The sequence below is a fragment of the Apis dorsata genome, unplaced genomic scaffold (genome assembly GCF_000469605.1).
Source record: "Apis dorsata unplaced genomic scaffold, Apis dorsata 1.3 scaffold_248, whole genome shotgun sequence".
NCBI lineage: Eukaryota > Metazoa > Arthropoda > Insecta > Hymenoptera > Apidae > Apis > Apis dorsata.
Window position 1 is genome coordinate 25,804 of NW_006263527.1, and position 14,375 is coordinate 40,178.

At 31.6% G+C, this 14,375-nt stretch overlaps 4 protein-coding genes across 7 annotated transcripts; 1 reads left to right on the forward strand and 3 right to left on the reverse strand.

The window, feature by feature from the left end:
* Window positions 1-3,134, reverse strand: LOC102676142 (inactive hydroxysteroid dehydrogenase-like protein 1). Of its 3 annotated transcripts, none has more exons than XM_006615991.2 (5): window positions 2,991-3,134; window positions 1,335-1,498; window positions 1,015-1,251; window positions 397-740; window positions 1-300 (listed from the first exon to the last, which is right to left on the reverse strand). In XM_006615991.2, exons 1-5 carry the CDS (start codon window positions 3,110-3,112, stop codon window positions 91-93), a joined length of 1,077 nt encoding a protein of 358 aa, XP_006616054.1. In that variant the 5' UTR covers window positions 3,113-3,134; the 3' UTR covers window positions 1-90. The 3 variants fall into 3 exon arrangements, with proteins under 3 accessions (XP_006616054.1, XP_006616055.1, XP_006616056.1); XM_006615992.2 differs by lacking the exon at window positions 2,991-3,134 and adding an exon at window positions 2,179-2,237; XM_006615993.2 differs by lacking the exon at window positions 2,991-3,134 and adding an exon at window positions 1,935-2,172.
* A 40-nt stretch (window positions 3,135-3,174) lies between these two features.
* LOC102675908 (carbohydrate sulfotransferase 11) lies at window positions 3,175-7,954 on the forward strand. 2 transcript variants are annotated; one of them, XM_006615990.2, is made up of 5 exons: window positions 3,175-3,535; window positions 5,537-5,943; window positions 6,363-6,650; window positions 6,734-6,969; window positions 7,042-7,954. In XM_006615990.2, exons 2-5 carry the CDS (start codon window positions 5,608-5,610, stop codon window positions 7,205-7,207), a joined length of 1,026 nt encoding a protein of 341 aa, XP_006616053.1. In that variant the 5' UTR covers window positions 3,175-3,535; window positions 5,537-5,607; the 3' UTR covers window positions 7,208-7,954. The 2 variants fall into 2 exon arrangements, with proteins under 2 accessions (XP_006616053.1, XP_006616052.1); XM_006615989.2 differs by having other exon boundaries at window positions 3,177-3,535; window positions 5,586-5,943.
* Window positions 7,955-9,096: 1,142 nt separating this feature from the next.
* LOC102675457 (sodium channel protein Nach-like) lies at window positions 9,097-12,940 on the reverse strand. Its single transcript, XM_031510623.1, has 6 exons — window positions 12,791-12,940; window positions 12,628-12,705; window positions 12,336-12,563; window positions 12,094-12,260; window positions 11,932-12,035; window positions 9,097-11,854 (listed from the first exon to the last, which is right to left on the reverse strand). Exons 1-6 carry the CDS (start codon window positions 12,821-12,823, stop codon window positions 11,745-11,747), a joined length of 720 nt encoding a protein of 239 aa, XP_031366483.1. The 5' UTR covers window positions 12,824-12,940; the 3' UTR covers window positions 9,097-11,744.
* On the reverse strand, window positions 12,923-14,363 carry LOC116184868 (sodium channel protein Nach-like). Its single transcript, XM_031510622.1, has 2 exons — window positions 13,363-14,363; window positions 12,923-13,286 (listed from the first exon to the last, which is right to left on the reverse strand). The coding sequence occupies exons 1-2, from the start codon at window positions 14,004-14,006 to the stop codon at window positions 12,944-12,946; spliced, it is 987 nt and encodes a 328-aa protein (XP_031366482.1). The 5' UTR covers window positions 14,007-14,363; the 3' UTR covers window positions 12,923-12,943.
* Between the last annotated feature and the right edge of the window lie 12 nt (window positions 14,364-14,375).

The following is a 14,375-nucleotide window of genomic DNA, read 5'->3' on the forward strand; positions in this document are numbered from 1 at the left end:
ACTTATATATATATATATATATATATATTATTATAACAATTTTAGTTTAAAGCAATGGCGATGAACATATGAATTTTAAGCATGTTATGTTTAGATATTTCTTTTTTGTTTAAAATATTCTTTTCTGAAAATCATATTTAAAATCATTGCCAATTTTGTTCTTATTTCTATTGGTACAAGAAGTACGATGATCTTTTGAATTCCATGACTCCAATAACCTGTACTTGAATCAATTTTTCCTAGAGTGTTGACTGCATTTTTGGCGTAAGTTGTTGCACTAGGTACTAATATATTGGATACCTTTGTCATCAATTAATTAATTATAAATTTCTTAATAGTAAGCTTCAATTATTATATATACAATTTTTATGCTATTCATTTCTATTTTTTGCTTACCTGTAACCAATTGCTGAACGCATTCATTTTTGTATTGACGAAAAATGGAGATAAATGTTGTATAGTTAATCCAAATTTAGAATATTCAGCTCTGAGGGCCTCGGTAAAACTTATGATGTAAACTTTCGTCGCAGAATACACAGTCATTAATGGCAAAGGTATAAATCCCGAAGCGGATGATACATTAACGATTGCGCCTTTACCTCGCTTTTGCATTTGTCCGATGACTATACGTGTCATTAATGTAGTGGCTCCAATGTTAATATTGATGATATCCCACAAATCATCTTCTGGAACTTCTCCGAGATACATAGGATGACTATACTGCACGCCTACATTATTGACTGGAATAGATTTGGCTTATTTTTCAATTATGCTATTAACAATATATCAATAAATGAATAAATAGTGATAATGTATATGTATATATATAGTGATAAATGATAAGTATATGAATAATATATGAATATATTATATATATATAATATATATATAATATAATACCTGTATTATACTAATGATTTCCTTCCTATTATGCTAATGATTATATAAATATCATCTTTTATAAAAAAACAAAAAAAAAGCAAAAAAGATAATTATGATTCAATTATCACATACCTAAAATACCAATTGGAATATCTTTTAGTTGTTCTGCTAGTTTCTCAAAGATTTCTTTTCCTTTGCTGAAATCTGCTACGATAATCTTTATTTCAACAGTTGGATTCTCTTGCATAATTTCGTTTCTAGTTTTTTCTAATTTTTCCAAGGATCGACTGATTAACACCAAATTTATTTTCCTTGTAGCTAATTCTTTTGCATATGCTTTGCCGATTCCATCAGTGGATCCAGTCACCACTTGAATTAAATATTTTTAAATATTATTTTTTCTTTTTCGAAGAAGAGAATATATAATATATTTTTATGAATTTTTTTTTTACCTGCCCATTCGCCGAATTTTGTTCGTAAATCGACTGTTTTCGTATTGATTAATGATACAAAAATCTCCCATAACGTGGTCCCCATATTAAAAATATAAGTCAAAAGCAGCGAGATTAGCAGCAAAGTAATAAACAGCCAGAATACAATTTCCAATATCATTTTCCTTTAACACAAATTTGACACAAAGTTTTAATCATTATAAATAATCAAAATATTTTATAAAAAATATGCGAGTTTATATTTTGAAATAAAGATCATTGAATTGACAAAATTATTAATAAAATCTATCTTATGTTATTTGAATATATCTATTTATTAAATGTATAGTATAATATAAAGTACAAAAAACGCGATATAGAAATTCATGATAACGAGTTATTTCACAAATAATTGTAGAAATCACGTGTTTTGAGATAGCTTTGTAATTAATACATATAATATAATAACAATAAGCACAATTTCTCTCACATATAGTATTGTGAATTCGCATTATTTTATTTGTTAATATTTAGGATTCGAATAAATGAAAATATAAAGTTACATAAGTTATTAAATATTTTTCTTATTTTTCATTCGTTCAGTAAATATAAATATTTTACGTTTTTATCTTTTTCACAAAGTTTTTAAAATTCTCTTTTTTTTTTCTTTGTTTTTTTGTGATTTTTCCGGATTACTTTATAATCAATTTTCGTAATCACGATAACTTTTTAGACTTCTTACGATTGTTGTAAGTATTTAAACGATGGTCAACCAACGAAGACCAAAGTGAGACTAAAGCTACCAGTGTCAAGTAGACAATACAAATGGCGATCGAACGAAAAATACTTTCTCCCGCTACTATACCAAATAATATCCGCGTTTCTTTTATACAGGATTCTTTTATACATATATGCAAAGAATGCAAAGCGATAAAATTATTCTTCTTCGCATTTTATATCCGAAACACCTTTACCGCTGAATACGTTGTTGGAAATCTGTTTGATCAGCACATTAATATTTTTATAGAATCGTTTCAATTTTGATACAAGTTTTTAAATTAATAGATTTTGCATTGTATCGATCATTCATAATTTTTACACGTTTTCTCGATAAGTATATAATAACGATATTTAATATTTAATTAACATTTAATGCGATATTTCGTAATTTTAGTTTCTTTGCGTCCGCGCATGTTTTCACAACCAACAATGTCAGACGCGACTGACAGTTATTCTTGTTTCATTCGTATCCCAAGATATGTAGTATTTTTTCTATAAAAGAATATTACCTTATAGTTTCATATTGTTATTGTTAAATAAATTCATTTCATATTTTAACTTATATATATATTTTACATTAGTAAAAAATATATAAAAATAAATATATAAATATATAAAAATATATAAAAATAATTTTTAATGATTTTTCTTATCCAAAACAATTTGCTTTACATTATATGATCAGTTTATAATGTGTTTTTCATTTAAAGTTAAGTATTGATCAAAATAAATTTTTTTATTAATATTATAGTATTATCACAAGGCATTCGATCATTAAATAAATATTGTTTTATGCTCCATTTCCAATATGAATTTTTCAACGATAACTTCTGTAACAAATTACAATATTTATTATAAAATTAAATAAGAAAAATAAGTTTTTTAAATTTTACTTGCCAAATAAATTGAATATAATTTCGGTCTTTGAATTTTGTAGCAGAGAAGAACGGTTGGAAAGTGGGAACAGGTAAAGAAGGAAGATCATCGTGTACGACGATAAAGAAACGAAGATGAAACATTATAGGTGCGCGCGCGCGCAGCTTCTTTCACTTCAACAAACTGGGCACCATGTTCCATCCTTGTGTCAGAGGGAATTTCTCAGTCAAGGCAATAGCCGTTTGTCCATCGACTCGGCAGTCTTACATGCCGCGTGTTTGCTTTGAAATCTCCGCTGTTTCTGGTGAATTTTTCGTCTCCCATCATCCTTCCGTCATCGTCGAGACTAATTGGAACGAAATTGGAATCTTCTTCTAAAACCATCTCACAGTTGAATGTGGAGCGGTCATCTAAGGAGGCCATTTATCCGAAACGTTCTCTAGAAAAAGAATTTCAAGAGAGTTTTATCGAATCATTCGATAAAACGTTTTATGAAAGTATAGAACAAGTAAAGAATGCCACGTAATTTTTGGCAATGCGTGGTCCGATCTCTCGACACGTAACAGGTGAGTTTCTCTTTTATTTTTTCGACGATTCTTCGCGTTGGAGCAATTTTCCGGCTCGATGATTTGCGTGTTCGCGTTGACAATCAAGATACGATAAGATACTCGTCGTGATCGATTTGCGATTTTTCATCAATGGCATAGATACCGATAAGATATTTTTAACACGATTGCGATTATTAGTAAGAGGGATGGGTCGAATCGAATGATACGGTCAAGAATGAATTCCAATGGCATTGCGTAACGAAATACTAGATTTGATTGATCACGTCTTTCGCCATTCATTTGTGTCCACATTATTGACGTAATGAATTTTCAACACCTATTATTCCATTTATAACAATACTAGATACAATACTAAAATATTTGTACATCAATCTGAATCGATATTATGGACTAATAAGGAATTAATTATTCAATTAATGATGGAATTTTATACATTTTTTTTTTTTATATATCGAAAATATATGTCACAAATCTATAAATTAAAAATGTTAAGTTTGATTTAGATCAACAAAGACGAAGAAAAAACAGAAAAAAAGAAAGAAAGAGAAAATAAAAAAACCGTCTATTCAATATTAATAATCTTATATTATATTATATATTATATTATATAATATATAATATATATATTGTATCTTATATAGATAAGAAAAGAAAATTGATAATAAATAAATGATAGATGATAGATGATAATCATCTTTGAGATGATGAAGTACATGTAATTAATTCATCATTCAATTATTATTTTAATACAATTAATTTTTCAATAAATCCGATGATTAATGTTAGGATAGAATTAAAAAGATTAATTCTAATTTTTTTATTAATAAAAAATAGCATGCAATAAATAGCATGCAAAAATATAGTATTAAAAATTATATTAAAATAGTAGTCATAATACTATAGTATTAACAAATAAGTTTAATTTAGAGATAGGTAGAGAAATTTTAATGCTATAAATATCTATATCTTCATTAATGTTTTGAATGATATTTAGAATAGGATAATATATATAATTCTTTAATTATTTTTTATTTTGGCATTTTGAAATCATAAGAAAAATATTATAAGTAATAACAAAATTCTATTTTTACAAAATATCTTTTCAAGAAGAAATAAATCTCTCAACTCAATAGATTCTTGAATAATATATATGATAATTTTCATGTATTTTTATTCATAAAATTATTTGCACATTATATATTGCATAATATAAATCAATATTATGCATCGATACAATTTTTTTTCGTAAAAAAAAAAGAACGAATTATAGCTTAGCTAAAATATAAATATAAAGTATAAGTATATTACGAAACTTAAGAACAGGTATTTTGCGTGTAGCAATGTCTCCGACCGAGTTTATTCCTTCCAAGTAATGACCTGAATTTTTTTATTTTATATATAATATATAAAATATTATTTTTAAAAAATTATCAATTTTGAAGCAACAAAAAATAAATTAACTCAGTTCACTTTTGATGCTCTATTTAAAAAATAGATATGCTCTAGATATTTAGATGTCAAACATACCGCAAGATGTCCATTCAGAACCGGCTTTAAAGGATTTCAATCGGAACAGAGTATGAAACGAAGGCGCTTGACCTGATTACCATATTATTTGCTTTCCCGTTAAGATGCAAATCACTCTACACTATTCATTACAATAATAAGTATATTTTATTTATTTGCAAATATTTCTTTTCGTTGATTAATTCTTAAGGATTTATACGCGACTCGTGCAAAGTGAGAGAATTGACATCAATGACGTTTAATTAAACAGGAGAATAATTGAAATAAGACTCTCGAGCTGTTGGTATTTCTTAAGCGATTGGAATTGATTCGTTAACCTTTGTAAATTGATCGCTACATTTTCCTGTTCAATTATGAAAGCAAATAAAAAAAATAAAAATTCTTTTATTTACTTTTTCTATGTTTCATTAAAAATATTTTCTATTTTTCTTTTCTCACTGAACGTATGTATTTTTTTTTTAATTTTTTCAGAAACGATTATATTAAAGAAGAAGGATTATTAAATAACTATTTATTTAAGGATAAATCAATGACCCGGGTGGATGGGAAAAACGATGATAAAATGTCGTGTCTGGGAGACAATTTTGCTTCTCCTCAATATTTTAAGTTTAACGATAGATGCGAACATAGTTGGAGAGCATATCTCGATGAACGATGATAGAAAAAGATCCATGGAGATAGATGATTCCGTGTACTCTTGGACAGGACCCAATGCCCTGGCGAGATCAGCTTTGGTGGAACGTCAGGAAAGATTACAATATAATTGCGAGGAGATCTTGGGAGATAGAGAATCCGAGAACCAGGATCTAAATCCAGAATCTTTCAGGAATATTCTTGTGGACGAGCAACATGAACTTTTATATTGTTATGTTCCAAAGGTACGATTATTAAATTTTAATAAAATATATATATATTAATATTAATAAATAAAATATAAGGAAAAAATATGCACAGATAATCAACAAATCTTTCGATTAAATATTTTTTATCTGTCATGAATTTTAGTTGATTAATAAGTATAATTTTTTTCATTTTCATCAAATATTAATTTCTATTTTTCTTTCATAATCTTTTGCTTTTTAAAACGATTTTCTTGAAAATAAATTAATTCCTTTTTCTCAATTTAATTTTATATTTGAACAATTTTCTAATCGATCTTATGAAATTTTATTTATTTCGAACCGTTTTATCTAATCCAAATGGAATTTTTAATGCTTTGTATTTTGATTTGATATTTAACTGCATTAACATAGTTGATCTTTTTTTTTTCTAACATTCTCGGCTATGTTTGTTTCAGGTTGCCTGCACGAACTGGAAACGAGTTCTGATGGTTGTCACGGGCAAGTGGCCAGGTAACGATCCTATGGAGATACCGGCTGATCAGGCGCATTCCCCAAGTACTTTCCAAAGGCTCAGTAATTATACTTTGTCCGAGATCGAACGAATGCTGGTGACTTATGACAAACTGATTGTCGTCAGACACCCTTTGGAAAGATTATTGTCCGCCTACAGGAATAAATTGGAAGCGAAACACGAGAAGAGTTCGAAATACTTTCAAACCCGTTTTGGGAAGAAGATTATCAGGGTATAATTTTATTTTTACGTTTTTTTTCTCCCTTGTTTGCCTCTATATCAAATGAATTACAAAAGGAGCGTTCTTTCTTGTAGAGGTACAGACAAAACGCCACTGTAGAATCACTGAAAAACGGCGATGATGTGACATTTCGAGAGTTCGTACAATTCGTTACGGACGATTCGTCGAATGAGACGCGAAACGAGCACTGGAAGCCGATATACGAGCTGTGTCATCCATGTTTGGTTAATTATAATCTCGTCAGCAAATATGAAAGCTTAGCGGAGGATGCTACAGAAGTTTTGGAGCGGATGGGCGTCGAGTCAATCAAGTAAGTAATTTCGATATTTTCTCGTTCGTTTAACGTTCATTTAACCAACAGTATTATCGATTATTTTTCTAGTTTTCCAACCAAACCGATGAACAGCGAGCCAACTGCGAAGAAACTGGAGAAATATTATTCCACGTTGACGTACAAGCAGCTTCGGAAGTTGGTGGATTTGTACAAATTAGATCTAAGATTATTCGATTACTCGCTCGAGGACGTGCTGGGATTCTCGTTGGCTTGATTGCAAGTTTACTCGAGAATTTCTGACAACAGAGATGAATTACGCTTCGAATTATGAATAGCTACGTTAATGGTTAAATAGTATTATGCGTTTACTCGATTGTAATAAATCATACGAGTTAATTATTCCTGTTTTCGACATACAAGCATCGGTTCGCGTGCATTAATTTACTCAGGTCTTTCCTTTATATTTATGTATCTAGTTATCATTTAATGAATCGAAAATTGTGGAACAAAGTCTTCGTTCCATAAGATCAAACCGGTTATCGTTTTGAGAATCGAGATAGTTGTTAGTTGTAGTAGAGAGATTTTTTCCTCCTATGTCGTTGCTCCCTGTATTTTTAAAACGTTCGCGAATCCCGTGCCAAGAATTTAAAAGTAAAAAAACCGGTTGTTTGTGCCAATGAAACATCTGTTGATAACTTTCTTCCAGAAAGTCATATGGTGTTCCCTTTGAGTTTCTAGATCTTGAAATATTTGCATTTTATTCATTCGAATATTTTATTTTATTTATGTAGATGTTTAAAAGTAAAAGGTCTAGTGACTGGTGTCTCGGTTAGATTTGTTGTAACAGGATGCCCGCCATATTCGTGTACCTACGTATGCTAGTAACGTGTACAAAATGTACAATTTACATTCCTAGAAATAATTCATTTTGTAGCATGTACTATAAGTTACCAATCAACTCTCTCTATTTGTTAATACACGAGTAATTGAGAATTGAATAAAGAGATATTTTATAAAATATTTCAATTGTGCCAAAGATTTTAATAAGATTACGATAAGAAATAAGATAAGATGATGATAAGAAATTAGATGATAAATCTATCGATTGATAAAATTTTGATCGTATCGAAAGTCACGCGATTTCGTTAAATGTTACAAATATAAGCGAATGTACGAAGCTTAGGTTGAAGATGTTAGCGTATATTGTCCATTATAAGGTTAATGTTTGGCTTACGAGATAAAATTAACCGAAGGACTGGAAATGATGAACGACGTTGGTAAAGCTAAAGAGGAGCAGCTCTGCGCAGCTTAATCAAATGTTAAAACTCAGCGAACCGAGTTTCCTCGAGGATTAAAATAGCTTTAGCTATCAATCAAATCGAAGGACTCTCCTCTCATTGAATATTCAATGCTGGATAATCGAATTTATCGTTTCTTTTCATTTCCTTGTTTCATCTTTGTTTGCATAAAAAAGTTGGAGAAAAAAATTTCTCTTAAATCATGATTATAATTGTTAAATAAACATATATATATATATATAACATATTAAATAACATAAACAGATCACGTTTTATATCGTTTTTCTGATGAATCATATTTTTTTCAATGATTAAAATTTTATCACGTGGGAAAAACCGTAGCGCCACACGTGAATTCTGTCAACACTCCAAGTTTAAAACGTAGATGTTTATAAGAGTAATTTCTGTTTAAAAATAAGAATCGATTTTTTTTAACACTTTTACCTAAGCTAAGTGACATCGACTTCTTGTCTCATGTTATAATTAAATTAACATTTCAATATATGGTTGGTTTGTATTCCATTGAGCATAATGCTTGTATTATACACATTTGTGCATTTTTCACGTACGAACGGTACATGATAGATCTTATTAATAGATTAGATTAGAATCATTTATACGTGAACCAAGTTAATAAATGCTTCATTGATAAATCATTCGATAAGAAAAGAAGAACAATAGATCTTATTATCTGAATAAGGATACTTATATGTATAAGTTTATGCAGAATCATGAACGAATCTCTTCTTCGTTCCAGACTTCATCTTTCCTCGCAGAGTGTATTCGAAATGATCTATAAATCGATCATAAGTTTTTTAGAAAATTTTATAATTTAGAGAACCGAGATGTCTCTTATTTTTTTTGTCGTTCTAAATTTCGTTTAATTTCTCTCGCATTGTCGCAACGCTCCTCAAAGGCCATTGATCGCCACCTACACGACCTTGAACCCGAAATATCTTTACGTCGATGATGATAGTGAATCGATCCGAAACATTTTCCACTGAAGCTGTATCCAATATTCACGATGCTTAATATAACTCGAGGTGGCGGAACTCGTTGATTTCGCACCAGTAAAAGATGGTGGTGGGACCCGGGCTACCAATCCTGGACCAGAAGTTACAAGGGAAGGTGCAACGTGGTGGTATCCGTGATCGAATTGGTGGGGGATTTCACACGGATTCCTGGAGGAATTTCGGGATCTTCGTTCGTATCGTGGATCCTGCGTTGAGTGATCTAGTCGAAGATCGGACGCAAAGTGGCGCGGTGCTTGATCTCAGATTTTCCCGTTCGATTCTCCATTTTTGATCGTCCAGCGCGATTTATCCGAAACTTCCGTCCGATCGATCGATCCGTGAAACGGAGACAATAAAGGAGACTGATTCATCAAGAATAAAAAAAAAAAAATTAAACAGTACGATCAATATTTTGGGTAGGAGTATTTCGTCCGTCGAGGAAACAACTTGACGTAACCGTGATCGCATGCTGATATTAATTTTTCTTTAGTGTCGTGAAACATTTATCGTGAAAAATGCCACAGGCAGCCCACGAAACGAAAAACATCTTAACCACGTACTTTATACTCATCCTCCTGCTGATTTGCCTCTGGTTATTGTACTCGGGATTGTTTTAACTTTGAAATTGACGTTCCTCGTCATGGTAAGTTCGCCTCTAATTCACAAATAATTGCTGCGCGACACTTGCTTCCTATTGTACTATTGATCATTGAAATCTCCGCTACAATGGTTCATTCTGTTACCTTGCAACGTAGCGTTAAAAACGTTCGTAGTAAAACGTTACTTTTGTTCGTTCCAGGAATGAAGTAAGAAATATACGAAGGGAATCACACGTTCGACGACAATCATATATCCTCGATTGATCAACGATTATACTCAGGATACTCAGGATACATTGGATACACCGATCCCTCTTTCATCCAATTAACGCCTTTTTTTTCTCCGCATTTTTCTCTATCCATATAAAATCTATTTTAAAATGAACGAGACAAGCGTAATCCATTTAAGCTCTTTCAATGTTCTCCACGAGTATTACATTCGCTTATCCCATTCTCCCAAGATTTTATGTATCTCACGATAATTGAACGTGAAAGAGATAGTCTTACTTCTAATAAAAGGAACAACCAAAATAACGTAGTTTCATAAATAGGTGAATGATTGTGAAGCACGATGATAAAAGGAAGCCTCGACGCATATTTTTCTTTGTTGAAAATTGAAGAATTACAATCTCTTAGGGATTCGATCGAATCGAGATACGTTCCAAGCATGGAAACGATTCAAAGTCTGTGCGAAAAAACATTGAAAGTGAATAAATTGGAGGAGAGAAAAATTGGACGAGGAGCAAAGAAAAATATTCGAGTGCTTGCGTGAAGATGGAAAACATCTCGGGGTACACGGTCGATGGGTAAGAAATACGTGGGTGTTTAGTCGAAAATAGCTAGCGATGCTTCCAGCTCTTTTCGCCAATGTACCACGGCCGTAGTATGTCCGACGTACAGAGAACTAAATCGGTATTTTCGATAGCAATTCCGAAAATAGACGATATGAACATACATCTTGCATCTATCTTGAATATTTCCACGCTATATAGATATTAAAAACATGCAACGACGACGCGATACCGACCGAATTTTCACGGTTGTTACGCAACATTGTTGCTGGTTCTCATCATGGATCGGATTACCGATTCTACCTTCGATTTCGGTTGTCTCGAATATTTTTACTTATAAATAGAATACCGCGAAGGAAACGTAACTCTCAAAATGTAATCGAAACGAATACTTTTCTTCCTCTTCCCTGTTCCTTCGTTAAACATTATTGTTGAATAAATGTAAATTTTTTCCATCTGTCGTAATATAATTTTCACAACGCTTTCCACGGCCTCTCGAACAACGCTTTGCAAAAGCGTTCCTATCGCGTTACACGACGAAAATTAATCGCGCGTATAGCGGAGGAAGCGTGACTTCCGGTTTCGACACGGATCGGGACAAGTGTACCGAGCCGAGATTCTGATTAACTATCGTTGTTTCTCTAGAAATTCGTATAGTATCTGGGTCCGTTTATTAAAACTCTGTCCAACGTCGCGACACACTACCACACGAGGATGAAACTTCAAAGCGGAAACACGGCAGAGAAAATATTTTTACTAGCTGGCGGATGGTAAACGTTGCCTCCGTGGCGTTCCAGTAATCGCTCGAAATAGATCTAATTGCTCCAGATTCTTGCCTGCTGTCTGTGTCAGATTATATTACACAATAGATCGAGTCTGTGTTCGATCGAATTATTATTGACCAAGGTCTTGGAAATATCGATAACCCATATATATATATATATATATATTCGATAGAGCGTGGTTCAGAATGGTGCAATTCGAAGGAAAGAGAAAGGCAACATTGCTGTATCTATAATCTACTAGCGTTATTTATTGAGTGTTTAAATAAACATGTCGATTGCTGTTTACAATAGTCAGTATTTATGATGTATTTGGATTTTGGCTCTTCTAATTCGATTTCAAACTAGCGCGAAAAAATAAGTATAGGAAATAAATGATTTCTGCGACGCTTAAAAAGCTACAACCAAGAAACAAACTAAAGATTCCACCGACTGATGCTGAAACGTTAAATTTGAATTAATTTAACTTGAATTTAATAAAACAAATAATAAAAAAAATTGAATATATTCAATACCCAAAAGATAAGTTTCGTTAGCGGCTGATAAGGTTATTGAAACTTGATAAGTTTGCGAATTCATGTAAACATTAAGAATAGTACTTTTCTGTGACACGTTTCTACTGCAAAATAACGCATATTATGATTATAGTTAATGTAATATTTATGAAATGAACTCACGTGGAACTGGTTTTCATTAGAACTATCGAGTTAGGAAATCCATCGTAGTTCATATAAGTGCACGGCGTCCTACAGGAACAAGAAATATCTTTGCTCTGGATATTCTTCACGATTCTTATTTTTTTCGCGTTTCTCTGAATACACTGTAGACGATCCAACTCACAATGCTAAAAATTGATCGGCCTAATTCGTGATTTCGTGAATATCGTGATTTATCGTTTTAACGATAAAATTTCCATTACTTTGATCTTATTGTATTCAGCTACGTTGCTGTAAATAAATGGTAAGCATCCACAATACTGAAGCATGGCCTTGACTCTACAATTCGCATAACAGTTCGAATATCCATAGATGGAGAAATATTCCAAAGTATTTTGATCTTCCGCGATGCACAAAGGAACTAACTGGTTCTCTTTGTTACGATGTTGGAGTCCTTTTGGTTTCTGAATTAATTCCGGTTTAATAGCGATCTGGAATAATTAATTAAGAGAATCAGTGATTCATCGATTCCATTTTTTATATTGAATAGATTACCTTTAATTCATGATTCGCTTGTAACATGTATATATTACTACTCAATCCTGGAAAATCCATTCTATCATGTATGACTACCTAATTGCGAAAATAATACAGATAAATTTTATTTTGAATTTCATCTTAGATATCGATTCTGCGAAATTATCATTTTTCCTCGTACCACTATACCATTATTATTCATGGAAAAATTCATAGAATTGTACGAGTCTTCCTCGTCGCTCTGTTGTTGAAATTCTTTATTGATCACAAGTTTCAAACCGCTCTCTGAACCAAAGTCAGCGGATCCCAAAGGTTTTGGTCTTACTTGACCTCTTTACATCATCGATAAAAAAAGAAATATACGTACAAGGAAATAATACAATTTCTCGAAACGATTAAAATATTGTTGAAATACTTGCTTCTGAGATCCCATGTAACCTTCGAGAAGATAATTAAACGAGCAACACAATCCATAAGAACTATACGAGGTTTTTATCGATTTACCACAATCTATCCGTTCCGTATTCCACAGACACGATTCGAAGATATCCTCGCAATTTATCAAAATTTTCACGAATTCTATCACTTTCCATTTATTGGCATTCAAAAACGCTTTTAACTTATCGATTTCCTCGAACTCTTTGCTCGTGTACGAATGAGTTATAAGATGGCCGTATCTACATTAAATTTCACGCAATTTCATCGGTATTTTTTTTTTTTTTTTACAATATTTTTTGCAATTTATATACGTACTTTAACATGTTTAACGCAAACTCTCTGCTCACGTTCTCAGGCAATATCGCGTTCTCCAAAATGGCCAGACGTTTTTGCATAGGAATTGGCATAGTTGGACAGATGGTTACAGCAGGAAAAGGAGCTTTGAATATCGGTTCGTCGAAACTCAGTATATACGTGTTGGTCGGATTTTCATTGTAACGACGTAGAAATTGCATTACCATTAAGCTCAAACCTGAAACGAGATACACATACTTAATTCTATGTATTATTTTTATGCATTTTATCTCGAAGAAACGACAGATACCGATGAAACAACTGAATATGGTGACACTCCATAAGATCTTTCCAAATGTTCCGACTTCTATATCCGTTTTACCGAAATATTGCAAACCATGCACGGAAGTGCTTTCCAAAAAATCAGTTAAAATGTCCAACGAAGTTGGATTCCTTTTTCGCTTTTTTGGAGGATCAGTTACACGTTTCGTGACATTCGACTTGGTTTCGATCACATTAATTTTACGATTCGATCGTTTTTTTGATATCGAATTATCGTGCTTTTTATCGTAATAGAAGAATTCTTGGTTCTTATTGTTTGATTTTTTAGACATAGTTATTGGGGTTTTTGAATTCTTGCTCGCGACTTCAGCAATGTTCATCATACTGGTTATTTTTCGTGTCGAATACTGCCTTTTATAACAAGGTTGTGTGCTTGTGATTTAAATTATTCAGTAACTATTTTAAAATTTATTAGATCCGTAGGTGGTGTGCATGACGACTGATCTTATCACGATTAACGAGAAACTACAATACAATTGGATTTGTAGTGTGTTCAAGGTTCAAAAAGTTGATACAACAATCGTTTCAAAGACAAGAAGATGAAATTTAAAAAAAATTCACGATTTAATTCTCTCTTGAAATGTAACGTATTGTTGCACGATACATCAAATTACAAATACTTTACATTACATTAATTTTTATAAAATTATAATAATTTCTACTAATTATCACTTTTCTTTTTTTTTTTTTTT

What these genes read in the sequence shown, in the direction of transcription:
- LOC102675457 (XM_031510623.1), bottom strand. Translation starts at nt 12,823, where the DNA reads ATGAATTTTTCCATGAATAATAATGGTATAGTG. An exon ending in AAGCGAATCATGAATTAAAG is followed by an intron (nt 12,564 to 12,627) that starts GTAATCTATTCA and finishes TAATTATTCCAG; the next exon opens with ATCGCTATTAAACCGGAATT. An exon ending in CTGAATACAATAAGATCAAA is followed by an intron (nt 12,261 to 12,335) that starts GTAATGGAAATT and finishes ATCAATTTTTAG; the next exon opens with CATTGTGAGTTGGATCGTCT.
- LOC102676142 (XM_006615991.2), bottom strand. Translation starts at nt 3,112, where the DNA reads ATGTTTCATCTTCGTTTCTTTATCGTCGTACACGATGATCTTCCTTCT. An exon ending in AATTATATTCAATTTATTTG is followed by an intron (nt 1,499 to 2,990) that starts GCAAGTAAAATT and finishes TTTGTGTTAAAG; the next exon opens with GAAAATGATATTGGAAATTG. An exon ending in CGTTCAGCAATTGGTTACAG is followed by an intron (nt 301 to 396) that starts GTAAGCAAAAAA and finishes TTGATGACAAAG; the next exon opens with GTATCCAATATATTAGTACC.
- LOC116184868 (XM_031510622.1), bottom strand. Translation starts at nt 14,006, where the DNA reads ATGATGAACATTGCTGAAGTCGCGAGCAAGAATTCAAAAACCCCAATA. An exon ending in TTTGCGTTAAACATGTTAAA is followed by an intron (nt 13,287 to 13,362) that starts GTACGTATATAA and finishes AATTTAATGTAG; the next exon opens with ATACGGCCATCTTATAACTC.
- LOC102675908 (XM_006615990.2), top strand. Translation starts at nt 5,608, where the DNA reads ATGGGAAAAACGATGATAAAATGTCGTGTCTGGGAGACAATTTTGCTT. An exon ending in TTGGGAAGAAGATTATCAGG is followed by an intron (nt 6,651 to 6,733) that starts GTATAATTTTAT and finishes TCTTTCTTGTAG; the next exon opens with AGGTACAGACAAAACGCCAC. An exon ending in ATGGGCGTCGAGTCAATCAA is followed by an intron (nt 6,970 to 7,041) that starts GTAAGTAATTTC and finishes TTATTTTTCTAG; the next exon opens with TTTTCCAACCAAACCGATGA.